We start from the raw sequence: 13,111 nt of genomic DNA, 5'->3' as shown, positions 1-13,111 counted from the left end.
GGACTGATCCATTTTTTGCTTTCTTATTTTAGATTTTCACTCCCCGCCTTCCAAGAGCCATAACTTTTTTATTTTTCCATCAATAGAGTGGTGTGAGGGCTTATTTCTTGTGGGGGGAGCTGTAGTTTTTATTGGTACCATTTTTTGGTACATAAAAAGTGATTAAAAAGTTGTATTACATTTTTTTTTTTTAGAGCTAAGGTGACCAAAAAAAACAAACAGCGATGTTGGCGGTTTCAATTATAACATTTTTTTAAGGTGTTCACCGTGCGAATTAAATAATGGTATATTGTAATAGTACTGACTTTTACGGACGTAGCGATACAAATTTTGTTCATTTTTTTATATTACTTTACAAGAAAAATGGGAAAAGGATTTTTTTTTTTAACTTTAAAAAAAATTCTCTCTACTAATAACTTTAATTCTTCTACACATTTTATTAATCCCCTTAGGGGACTTGATCCAGCGATCATTGGATCGCTGGTACAATACACTGCAATACTAATGTATTGCAGTATATTGTTATTCTTACAGGCTTCTGTAAAAGAGCGATCGCTGTACCTGTCCGTTAGTCCCGGGTGTCAGCTGTAATACACAGCTGACACCTGCTCAATATGGAGCAGGCTCAGCATGTGAACCGGCTCCATGCATCAACCCCCGCACCATGACGGGCAATTAAGTCATAGTGCGCAAAGGGGTTAATGCACAGCGGATGGTTCAAAGTGAAAATTGAAATTTTACACTGATATGCCATTTTAGTGCTTAATATGTTGTGCCCAGTTTGTGCCACGGAAGACAAATACCTCATAAAACGTTAAGCGGGTTCTGCCGGGTATGGCGATGCTATATATGTGGGAGCGCAAACTGCTGCTTGGGGACGCTGCAGGGCTCAGAAGAAAGGGAGTGTAATTTTGCTGTTGGAGCGCAGATTTTGCTTGGCAGTAGTTTTGTTTGGGGTTTCGCTGGTATTTCAGTTTATACTGTGGGGGCATATGTAATCTGTGAGGGGTACATCAGGGCATAATAAGAGGGTACAATAATGGGGTAAATAAATTATATTTCATAGATCTGTGGCCGGTGTCGGAGTGATAAATGGTGCCCGATCTTATCCGCTTTTGGACACTCTTCACATTTTTCACCACTTGAGCCGTGCAAGGGCTTTAATTGTTGCGGGACAATCTGTAGTTTTCATTGGTACCATTTTGGGGTACATGCAATTTTTTTTATCACTTTTTATTACATTTTTTTGCAATCCTGACAAAAAACCAGGAATTCTGACAACGTTTTTTAGGTTTTTTTTTGCGGTGTTCACCGTACGCTATAAATTACATTTTTACTTTATTCTGCGAGTTGGTACGATTACGGCGATAACATATGTATATAGGTTTTTTCCTTTTTTTAGCGTTTGCACAATAAAATCACTTATTTATAAAAAAAAAAAAATATTCTGTGTCACCATATTCTGAGAGCCATCATTTTTTTATTTTGCAGTCAAAAAAGCTGTGTAAGGGCTTGTTTTTTGTGGGACGGATAGACGTTTTTATTGGTACTATTTTTGGGTACATGCAACTTTTTGATCACTTTTTATTCTTTATTTTGGGAGGGGTGGCGACCAAAAAAATTGCGATTCTGTTGTAGTTTTTAGTTTTTTTGGGGGGTATTCATCGTGCGGTGAAAAATAACATTACAGTTTTATAGTTGGGTCGTTACGAACGCGGTGATACCAAATATGTGTACTTTTTTAACGTGTTCATTTTGATCGCTGCTAGAGTACATTACACTACACACGTAGTGTAATGTACTCTAAGGGTATGTTCACACGACAGCGTCCGTAACGGCTGAAATTACGGGGATGTTTTCAGGAGAAAACATTCCCGTAATTTCAGCCGTATCGGCATGTGCAGGCGCTTGAACGCCGCGTCCATTACGGACGTAATTGGCGCTGCTTTTCATTGGAGTCAATGAATAACGGCTCCAATTACGCCCCAAGAAGTGACAGGTCACTTCTTTGACGTGGGCGTCTATTTAAGCGCCGTCATTTGACAGCAAGAGACCAATGTGCCAGAGGCACACTGAAAACCAATTTCCCAACTACTAACTGAAAGGGTTAAAATTTAACTTTTATTATTTAACATTAAAGATGTCCAAGGGGACACGTACAGTTAAAATTTTTAGCCACTGTTAATTTAGCAGCACACGCTCTTTAAGACTCTGTCTGCACTGTTGCTAGACAGAGTATAGGGTGATTGAATTTTAAATGTGTATGTCAAAGCAGCAGCTGCAGACTGCCGAGTCTGCATGTATACACTGTAGTAAGCGTGCTCTGAATGCTGATTGAGCCTGGCTCTTAAAAGGATGAATTTAGCCCCCCCGACATGTTTCGCTGTTAACACAGCGTCCTCAGGGGATCACAACGGGGCGCGTAAGGATTGTCACTCCTTTTAAAGATTGATTGAGATATACGTCAAACAGGATTCTCCTGTGTGGCAACCTATAGGGAATCAGTCTGCCGACCAAACCCCCATGTTGGATGACAGGCATATGAATTGTCCAATTCCAAGGGTGTATTATAAAGCCAATTAGAATGTGCCGGGCGCGCATGCGCATTGTAGTCTCGGCTGAACTTAGCCGACTTATTGATGATAGTGGTCTGGATATATACGGGGCGCATGCGTACACCGTGCATTGCTATACTTAGCCGATTTCGGCATTGCAGGGAATGAGTGCGCATGTCTGGGCACTTTGTGAATTTCAATATACGAGAGTGCCGGGCGCGCACGCGCACCAGAGTCATGGCTGTACTTAGCTGATTTTTCAGTGACAGATTGCATGTATCGGGGGCGCATGCGTACTTTGAACACGGCTATACTTAGCCGATTTTCACATTAATAAAGGTAAGTGCGCATGTCTTGGCACTTTGAAAATACACCAAAGTCACGGCTGGACTTGGTCAGTTTTTTGTTTTTTTGTGGTAACAATCTGGATGTGTAGCATGCGTTTGCGCATCCTATTCACAGTTGGACTTAGCCGATTTCGAGGATTGTGAGGGCAGATGTACACGTCCCAGTACCTTGGAGCTGTGGCAGCAACGGACTCCACTAAAGGTAAGGTAAGTATTCCCATCTATGTGTGTACAAACAATGCTCACTGGAGTTAAGATGTCTCTAACAAATGTAGGGATAAAGGCTATAGTGTTTATAAAGGGTGGTGACCTTTCCACATGCATTCCAATGCAGTACCAGATGGTGTTACAAAATAGTATAATATAATATATGGACCCCTAGGGGTCCCACCTGGACAGCCTGTCAGGCTTTGAGGGGTGAATAGTTGAGCAGCAGATATATCTTCTCATGTAGTATATTGGTTTATTTGAAAAAGGAGGAGACAGAAAGTCCATATGGACGTATCTAGTGACAGTACATTATAAATAAATGCATACATAAAGAGATATCATGTCATTGTAGAGGTGGGGATATAGTTGAAATCTTTCAGGATGACAATACTGTCAAGAAGTAGTATGACAGAGTAAGTCAAAATTAGGCAAAGGGCTATAGAAAGGCTACAAAGGTAAAGCCTTCGTTAAGTCCATTGGGGCTTAAAGATCTAAGCCTATGAATCCATTTGGCTTCTTCCTGCAGCAATTTTTTATCTAGATTGCCAGCTCTGGGGCCCAACTTAACTTGGGTAATGCCCCAAAATTTTAGGGCTTTGGTATCACCTTGATGGTGGAATCTCATGTGTTTAGAGAGAGGTGTATCTTCTTTTGTGTTGATAGTGCTTAGATGCTTAGAAATTCTTCTACGAAGTTGTTGAATGGTCTTGCCCACATATAATTTTGGGCAGGGGCATTGCGCAGCATAAACAATGGCACTTCTTTGACAATTAATAAATTGTTTGATGGTAAAGATCTTACCATCGACTGGGTTAACGAAGGTTTTTGTCATTGGCATTGATGGACAGAAAGAGCATCTACCGCACGGGAAGGATCCCAGTGTTGGGGGCGGAAGACAACTTTTTAGTAAAGTTGCTGGTCTGGAGTAGTGGCTGTGTGTCAGGTATTCACGAAGGTTCTTCGTGAATATCTCCGGTATGTGATGTTGGGGACATTGGAGATTGTGTCACAGAGGTCAGGGTCTGTCTGTAAGATGGACCAATGTCTCTGTAAGATCTTTTTGATTTGATGAGAGCAATTGTCGAAATTCCCTATGCATCTCGTGAGGGGAGATTGTTTGTTGTTATTGGGATTGGATTTGTCGTTCTCCTTTCTGCTGTAAAGTAGATCGTCCCTAATTGTTGCCCTGGCTCTGGCATAGGCTCTATGCAGAGTTTTCTTTGGGTATCCACGTGCGAGGAATTTTTTATATAGTGTGTCGCATTCTAGTTGGAAGGCAGTTTCTTTAGAGCAGTTTCTTTTGGCTCTTAAATATTGTCCAATTGGGATGCCTTTTTTAAGGGGCGGTAGATGGAAACTTTTCCAATGCAAGAAACTGTTTGTGGCAGTTTCTTTTCAATAGATATTGGTTTGGACAGCCCCACCAGGATCCAGGGAGATTTTTAAATCTAAGACATTGATTTCTTTAGTGTGTATAGTGTAAGTAAATTTCATCCAAATGTGGTTATTGTTAATAATATCCATGAAGTCAGTGAAGACCATGTAGTCATTTGACAGCGGCGCGTAAATATACGCCTCGTGTGAACAGACAAACGTCAGCCCATTGCTTTCAATGGGCAGATGTTTGTCAACGCTATTGAGGCGCATTTTTCGGACGTAATTTGGGGCAAAAACGCCCTAATTACGTCCGTAATTAGTGTGTGTGAACATACCCTAACTGTCATTGTGACGTAACTGTCACTCTGACAGGAAGTCTCAGAGGACCGGCCGGAGGCTGCTCCTCCGAGGCCTCCGTACATGGCAACCCGGAGGCTATTGTCTATCCTCCGATTGCCACAACAAGCATCGGCAGCCCCCACAATCACGTCATGGGGGCTGCCGATGTGCTTCAAACCACTTAAATGCGGCGACGGCAATCTGTCGCCGCACTTAAGGGGTTAATTGCCGAAAGCAGCGGCGATGGTCCGCTGACCGGCAAGACTGATGTGTCAGCTGTCTAGGACAGTTGTCAGTGCGGCCTTGTCACTTTGTGTTTACACAGAGTGACAGTTTGAAATACTGATGAAAATTAACGTCATGATGCGCGATCTAGCAGCCGACCATGACGTTCATTTTCGTCATCGGTCGGGAAAGGGTTAAACCTAATCACGGTAAATAACAAGTACCCCTTGCCACCTATCTCCGTGCTCTTCAACAGGACTCATGGAGCCAAGATTTTTTATGAACCAGGATTTACGCTGTGCCTATAACCTGATCCGTATTCGCCAGGATGTCTAATGGAAAACCGCATTCAAAGTCCGAGACGGTAACTATGAGTATTTCGTAATACCCTTGGACTGTCTAACGCTCCAGCGGTGTTTCAGGAGTTTGTAAACGACATCTTCTGTGATCTTCTCTATGTCTGTGTGGTGGTTTATCTGGACGACATCTTGATCTACCCACCTGATCTGACGACGCATCGGAAGCACGTCCGCCAAGTCCTATTGCGGTTAAGGGGTAACAGCTTATATGCTAATCTTGAAAAGTGTGTATTTGCAAGAAAATCTTTGAACTTCCTGGGCTATATGATCGGATTAGATATAGGGCTCAGCTCTCTGACATTGCGGCTCCAGCGCTGGACCCAGGAAAGGTAAGTATAAGAATTTTTTTTGCTTTTTTATGTGTTACTAATTATTTTTGTGTGTTTGTGTTTTTTTTACAAGTTCAGTTATTGGACTACTTCAGATTCGAGGACTACTTCGATAACGGCGTTTTTTTTATTCTCAATAAAATGGATAACGAGGGTTGTGTGTGGGATTTTTATTTATCTACTAAGGCGGGGCTTAATATTAGACATGAAGAGGCTAACACTAACCCCCATTATTAACCTGGTACCCACCACCACCAAGGTTATCGGGAAGAGCCGGGTACGATCCAGTACCCGACCATCTGTAGTGACGGAGGGGCACTGGCGTGTCCGCAGGCTATTATTATCAATCTGGGAAAGCCCAAAAACAGTGGCCTTTCCCACCCTGATAATGCTAGCCTGCTGCTGTGTTGTATCTGGCTGGTTATAAAAATGGGGGAACACCACATCGTGCTTTCAAATTATAATTTTTTTTTTAAACTGACAGATACCCCCCATTTTTTAAACCAGCCAGATACAACACAGCAGCATCAGCATCAGCAGCAGCAGCAGCCTAGCATTACCAGGGTGGGAAGGGCCACTGTTTTTGGCCTTTTCCAGCCTAATAATACCAGCCTGCAGCCGCCCCAGTGCCGGACCATCACTACAGATGGTCGGGTACTGGATCGTACCCGGCTCTTCCTGGAACCCCTGGTGGCGGTGGGTACTAGAGTAATAATGGGGGTTAGTGTTAGCCTTTTCACCGGCTAACACTAAGCCCCGCCTTAGTAATGCAGCCTGTTCGCGCATTCCCACGTGCATGTACGTGATGGAGATCACGTGGGCACAGAAGCTGTGCCCGCACGATCGCCGCGGGAGCCCGGCTATGACTGACAGCCAGGCTCCAGGTGCAACTGCCGAGATTGAAGAAACCTTCAATCTCAGCCGTTTTAACCCATTAAATTACGCAGTCAATAGCGACCGCGGCATTTAAATCTATTGACAGAGGCCGCTAACGGGTTGCCATGGCAGCCGGGTGCGTAACAAAGACCCCCAGGCCAGACCTGGCTGTATGCCTATTAGGCCGTGCCAGAGGCATGGCTTAATAGATTGCCTGTCAGTTTTAGGGTATGTTCACACTGCCTATTTTCGGCCATTTTTCGGGCCGTAAACGCTCGAAAAACGGCTGAAAAATCGGAAGCAGATGGAAGCAAAAAACAAGCCCTCATATGGCGATATCAACGGAAAAATAATACAGTTATGGCTCTTGGAATTTTACTTTAATAAGTTTTTTTATTGTGCAAACGTAGTAAAATATAAAAAACCTAAACATATGTGGTATCGTCGTAATCATACCGACCCATAGAACAAAGGTAACATGGTATTTATGCCACATAGTGAAAGGCGTAAATTTAAAACGCAAAAAACAATGCAGGAATAGTGTTATTTTTTAATTCCCTTCCCCCAAAAAGTTAATAAAAGTTAATCAATATAATATATGCCCCAAAAAATGGTGCCATTGAAAAACACAACTCGTCCCGCAAAAAACAAGCCCTCATACGCCTATGTTGACGGAAAAATAAAAGAGTTAGAACTCTTCGAATGTGAAGATGAGAAAAATAAAAAAGAATGCTTGGTCATTAAGGTCAAAATAGGCCTGGTCGTTAAGGGGTTAAATAATTCCGTCAAAGATGATTCTGTCACGTCAGCTGAATTGATGGCTCAGCTGACGAAGAAATTCCTGAAAGTAAGAGCTTATCCCATGAACACAAACTCCATAACCATTAAGAAATTTGTGTTTGACATCTTTAAGGTGCTTTAAATGGTCCGATACTGTCCGTTTAAAACGAAAGTTGATCGATGATACAGCACGTCGTTCGGCACTCATTTAGCTCCAGTGACTAATACGATTGTTTATACATGTACATTTGCAATAATGTTTTATTTTGTTTTTACCTGCCAAGGGAAAGGATTGGTGTAGTTGTCCTGGATACTCAGCAATGTAGTATTCTCCTCATTCAGCATTTGTCCACAAGAATAGGGATCTGTCAATGAAGGGATAAAACAGCTAGTGGCTCAATATTCTTTTTCCTAATTACTTTCTATTGCATTACAATATCATTTAGTTTAACTGTGCCATACTATTGTACATTGGACTGTTTGTGTTAGACATTTCAAGGAGTAACAGAATATTGGTTATTTAAAAAAAATAATAGTAGCGATGAGAAATGTCACCTAAGTGCGTCCGATTTGTGTCGCCCGTTTATTTTTCTGGTTTTCTCTTCTGAAAGCACTTCCTGGTTTTATTTTTCACTTTATTTTTCTGCATTTCTTTAGCAACTGATCAGTGAAAACAGCACACGGATGTCGTCCATGTGCTGTCCTATTTGTTTCACGCACCCATAGAGTTTAATGAGCGAGTCTGTTCCGGAAAAATGGACCGGAATAGGATATGCTGTGAATTTCTTGCAACGGACACATGCTTTGACTTGTATGGGTTAGTGTGCTGTCCGTTGTTATAAAAAGACAGCACACGGTCGTGTAAATAAGGCCTTACAGGGGTTGTACTTTTCAGACCAACCTTTTTCATGTATTCTATTTGGATGTTTGTGGCTTATAGATGGAGGGATTTTTCTTGGGAGTTTAATATTAAGTAGCTTCAATAGCTTTGTGACTTTCTGCACTGGAGGACTACAGGTATGCACCGAAAAGAGTGGCTGCCTTTATTTAGCTTTTTTTAGTGGCCCGTAAATACTGGCTGCCAAAAAATAGGACATGTCCTATTTTTGGCAGTTTTCATGGCCCGACGGCCCCCATTGAACTCAATGGATCCGTTTTTAACAGACGTTTTTCAGAAATCAGTCTTGTGACGGCTGTAAAAAACGGATCCAGGCCCTCACAAGAGGACTCCCCAGGCACAGCGCTACTTAAACGCTGAGCTCTGGGAAGCCCTTGAAGTCACTGTCCATATATGGACAGTGATATCAGGGCTTTCAACTATGGAGTCCCTGGCCATCGCAATGCTCTCCGGCCGTGGACTCCTGTCTTGGCAATGCCCTTTATGTCACTGTCCATATATGGACATTGACGTTAGGAGCTTTGAGATGCGGGTATCCCCGGCCACTGCGTTGCCGATGCTCTGGGTATTGATTCTGGAATCTCAAAGCCACTAACATCACCGTCCATATATGGATAGTGACGTCCGGAGCGCCTCCTGGAGCGGAATCCCCAACCAGGACGTTAACGATGACGCTCTGGTCTGGGATTCCGCTCCTAGAGGGAGCCCCTGACATCACTGTCCATATATGGACAGTAAAGTCGGGCTCCTCCTTTAGCGGCATCCCTGGGGATTCCGCTCCTAGAGGAAGCCCCAATGCTACTATCTACGGGGTGGGGTGTGTGTGGCGCTACCTACTGGGTGGAGTGTGTGGTACTATATACAGGGTGGGGTGTGTGATACTATCTACAGTGGAAGTGTGGCACTTTCTGGGGGAGGTGTGGCATTATCTACATGGGCACTATATGGACACTGCCTAGAGGGGACACTGGGGCACTATGTGGGCACTGGCACTATCTATGCAGGCACTGGCACGATCAATGCGGGAATTATCTACAGGCATACCACTCCCAACTGTCCCGGATTCAGCGGGACAGTCCTGAATTTCGGGCAGTCTCCCGCTGTTCCGGGCAGCCAGTGGTATGTCATGGACTCCCGGTGTCAACTGTATCTGTGTCCTCAGGACACAGATACAGTTGAACCCAATGCTGAAGCAGGGAACTTTCAGCTCCCTGCTTCAGCATTAGTACAGGGGACACCCTGGGCACAGTGCTACTTTAAGCGCTGAGCCCGGGGAAGCCCTTGACGTCACTGGACGTCATATATGGACAGTGACCTCAGTGGGTCCATAGCGGAATCCCCTGCCAGAGCGGTACCGACGCTATGGTCGGGGATTCCGCTCCTAGAGGGAATCCCTGACGCCACTGTACAAATATGGACAGTGACATCAGTGGCTCCTCCTGGAGCGAAATCCCTTACCAAAGCTTTGCAGATGCTATGGCCGGGGATTCCCTGATGTCACTGTCCATATATGCACAGTGACGTTAGTTGCTCTTCCTGTAGTGGAATCCCTGGCCAGAGCGTTGCCGATGCTATGGCTGGGGTTTCTGCCCCAAGTGGTAGTCCCAATGGCTACAGGGGGGTATTGCTATCTACAGGGGGGTGGCACTATCTTTAAGAGGGTCTGCCACTATCTACATGGGCATTGTGGCACTATCTACAGGGGACACTGGCGCTATCTACATGAGCACTGTGTGTGGCACTATGTGGGCACTGGCACTATGTGGGCACTGGCACTAGTACATTATACTGTATGGGGCAGCTAGAGAGGCATTATACTCTATGGTGGCAGCAAGAGGAGCATTATACTGAATGGGGTAGCTAGGGGGCATTATACTGTATGGGTCAGCTATGGGGGCATTATGCTGTATGCTGGCAACTATCGGGCATTATGCTGTATAGGAGCAGCTTCGAGGGCATTATACTGTATGTGTGCATCTATGGGTGCATTATACTGTGTGGGAGGCACTATGGGAGCATGATACTGTGTGGGCTGAAGCGGGTGTGTATGGGCAAGATTAGAGGCGTGGTTTAAAATAGAAAAAAATTGCAGCGGCGCACTATACTATGTTGTCCCTCTATGATATTTGACAGTTATAACCCCTTTAGGACGCAGTCTGTTTTGGCCTTGTGGCACAGCCGATTTTTCAAATCTAACATGTCACTTTATGTGGTAATAACTTGGGAATGCTTTTACCTATCCAAGCAATTCTGAGAATGTTTTCTCGTGACATATTGTACTTTATGATAGTGGAAAAATTTGGTCGATAAATTTAATATTTATTAGTGAAAAACAACCAAATTTTTAGAAAATTTGCAAAAATTTGCATTTTTCTAAATTTAAATGTATCTGCTTGTAAAACAGATAGTAATACCACACAAAATATTAACTAGTTAACATTTCCCATATGTCTACTTTATGTTTGCATAATTTTTTGAAGGTCGTTTTATTTTTCTAGGACATTACAAGGCTTAGAACTTTAGCAGCAATTTCTCATATTTTAAAGAAAACTTCAAAAGGCTATTTTTTCAGGGACCAGTTCAGTTCTGAAGTGGCTTTGAGGGCCTTAAATATTAGAAAGTCCCCATAAATCACCCCATTTTTAAAACTGCTCCCCTCAAGGTATTCGAATCAGCATTCACAAAGTGTTTAAAAATTTTAGACGTTTCACAGGAATTAGAGCAAAGTAGAGATGAAATTTACAAATGTAATTTTTTTTTGCCGAAATTTACTTCTAATTAAAAAAAAATTCTACCGCAGAAGGTTTTACCCGAGAAATGCAACTCAATATTTTATTGCCCAGATTCTGCAGTTTTTAGACATTTTCCACATGTGGCACTAGCATGCTAATGGACTGAAACACAGGCCTCAGAAGCAAAGGAGCACCTAGTGGATTTTGGGCCCCCTTTTTTTTTAGAATATATTTTAGGCATCTTGTCAGGTTTGAAGTGGTCTTTGGTGCCAAAACAGTGGAAACACCCCAAAGGTGACCCCATTTTGGAAACTACACCTCTCAAGGAATTTGTCAAGGGGTAGTTAGCATTTTGACCACAAATATATTTACAAGGAATAACTAAGAAAATGCACCCCAACATTTGTAAAGCAATGTCTCCCGATTACGGCAATACCCCATATGTGGTAATAAACTGCTGTTTGGACCCACAGCAGGGCTCAGGAGGGAAGGAGCGCCATTTGAATTTCTGATTTTGCTGGAAAGGTTTTCGGTGCCATGTCGCATTTGCAACGCCCTGGAGGGACCAAAACAGTGGAAACATCCCAAAAGTGACCCCATTTTGGAAACTACACCTCTTAAGGAATTTATCTAGGGGTATAGTTAGCATTTTAACCACACAGGTTTTTCACTAAATATATTGGAATTAGTCTGTGAAAATGAAAATCTACTTTTTTTCTGAAAAAACAGAGACATTTTAAATTTTACAAGGAATAAAGGAAAAAAAAGAACCACAACATTTGTAAAGCAATTTCTCCTGATTACGGAAATACCCCATATGTGGTATTGAGAGCTAAGGTGACAAAAAAAACAGCGATTTTGGCGGTTTAAATTATTACATTTTTTTACGGTGTTCCCCGTGTGAATTAAATAATGATATATTGTAATAGTTCGGACTTTTATGGATGTAGCGATACCAATTTTGTTCATTTTTTTACATTACTTTAGAAGAAAAATGGGAAAAGTTTTTCTTTTTTGAATTTAAAAAAATAATAATTCTCACCACTAATAACGTTAGCACAGCTGACACACAGCTGACACCCGCAGTGTATGGAGCGGGCTCAGCACGTGAGCCCACTCCATACATGAACCCCCGCACCATGACATGCTATTAAGTCATAGTGCGCAAAGGGGTTAATGCACAGCGGATGGTTCAAAGTGAAAATTGCAATTTTCCACTGATATGCCATTTTAGTGCATAATATGTTGTGCCCAGTTTGTGCCACTGAAGACAAATACCTCATAAAACATTAAGAGGGTTCTCCCGAATATGGCGATGCCATATATGTAGGCGCAAACTGCTGTTTGGGCACGCTGCTGGGCTCAGAAGGGAGGGACACCATTTTGCTTTTGGGGAGCAGATTTTGCTTGGCAGTAGTTTTGTTTGGGGTTTTACTGGTATTTCAGTTTAGAATGTGGGGGCATATGTAATTTGTGCGGGGTACATCAGGGCATAATAAGAGGGTATAATAATGCGGTAAATAAATAATAATTCATAGATGTGTGGTAAGTATCGCACTGATAAATGGCGCCCAATCATATCCACTTATGGAACACTCTGCCCATTTTGCATCGCCATATTCTGAAAGCCAGAACTTTTTTATTTTTTTAACTTTTACACCACCGAAGCTGTGTGAGGGCTTATTTGTTGCGGGACAATCTGTAGTTTTAATTGGTACCATTTTGGGGTACATGCGATTTTTTTGATCACTTTTTATTCCATTTTTTTGCAATCCTGACCAAACACCAGGAATTCTGACAATGTTTTTTAGTTTGTTTTTTTGCGGCGTTCAAAATTCTGTGTCCCCATATTCTGAGAGCCATAACTTTTTTATTTTTTAGTCAAAAAAGCTGTCTAATTGCTTGTTTTTTTGCGGGACGAGTTGTAGTTTTTATTGGTACTATTTTTGGGTACATGTGAATTTTTTATTACTTTTTATTCTTTATTTTGGGAGGGGTGGCGACCAAAAAATAGCGATTCTGGCGTTTTTTATTGATTTTTTTGGGGTGTTCATCATGCAGGAAAAATAACATTATAGTTTTAT

The 13,111-nt window shown here is 42.5% G+C and overlaps 1 protein-coding gene across 1 annotated transcript in view; it reads right to left on the bottom strand.

Annotated features, from left to right (window-relative positions):
* PROZ (protein Z, vitamin K dependent plasma glycoprotein) overlaps nt 1-13,111 on the bottom strand; it is a 42,890-nt gene that overhangs the window by 12,247 nt on the left and 17,532 nt on the right. The window contains exon 6 of the mRNA XM_075852538.1: nt 7,674-7,762. Within this exon, the coding sequence (XP_075708653.1) occupies nt 7,674-7,762 (89 nt within the window). The remainder of the gene's footprint in view (nt 1-7,673; nt 7,763-13,111) is intronic.

This window comes from Rhinoderma darwinii, chromosome 2, assembly GCF_050947455.1.
Source record: "Rhinoderma darwinii isolate aRhiDar2 chromosome 2, aRhiDar2.hap1, whole genome shotgun sequence".
NCBI lineage: Eukaryota > Metazoa > Chordata > Amphibia > Anura > Rhinodermatidae > Rhinoderma > Rhinoderma darwinii.
Note: the sequence above shows the minus strand (reverse complement) of the source record. Positions and strands in the feature narration are given on the sequence as shown.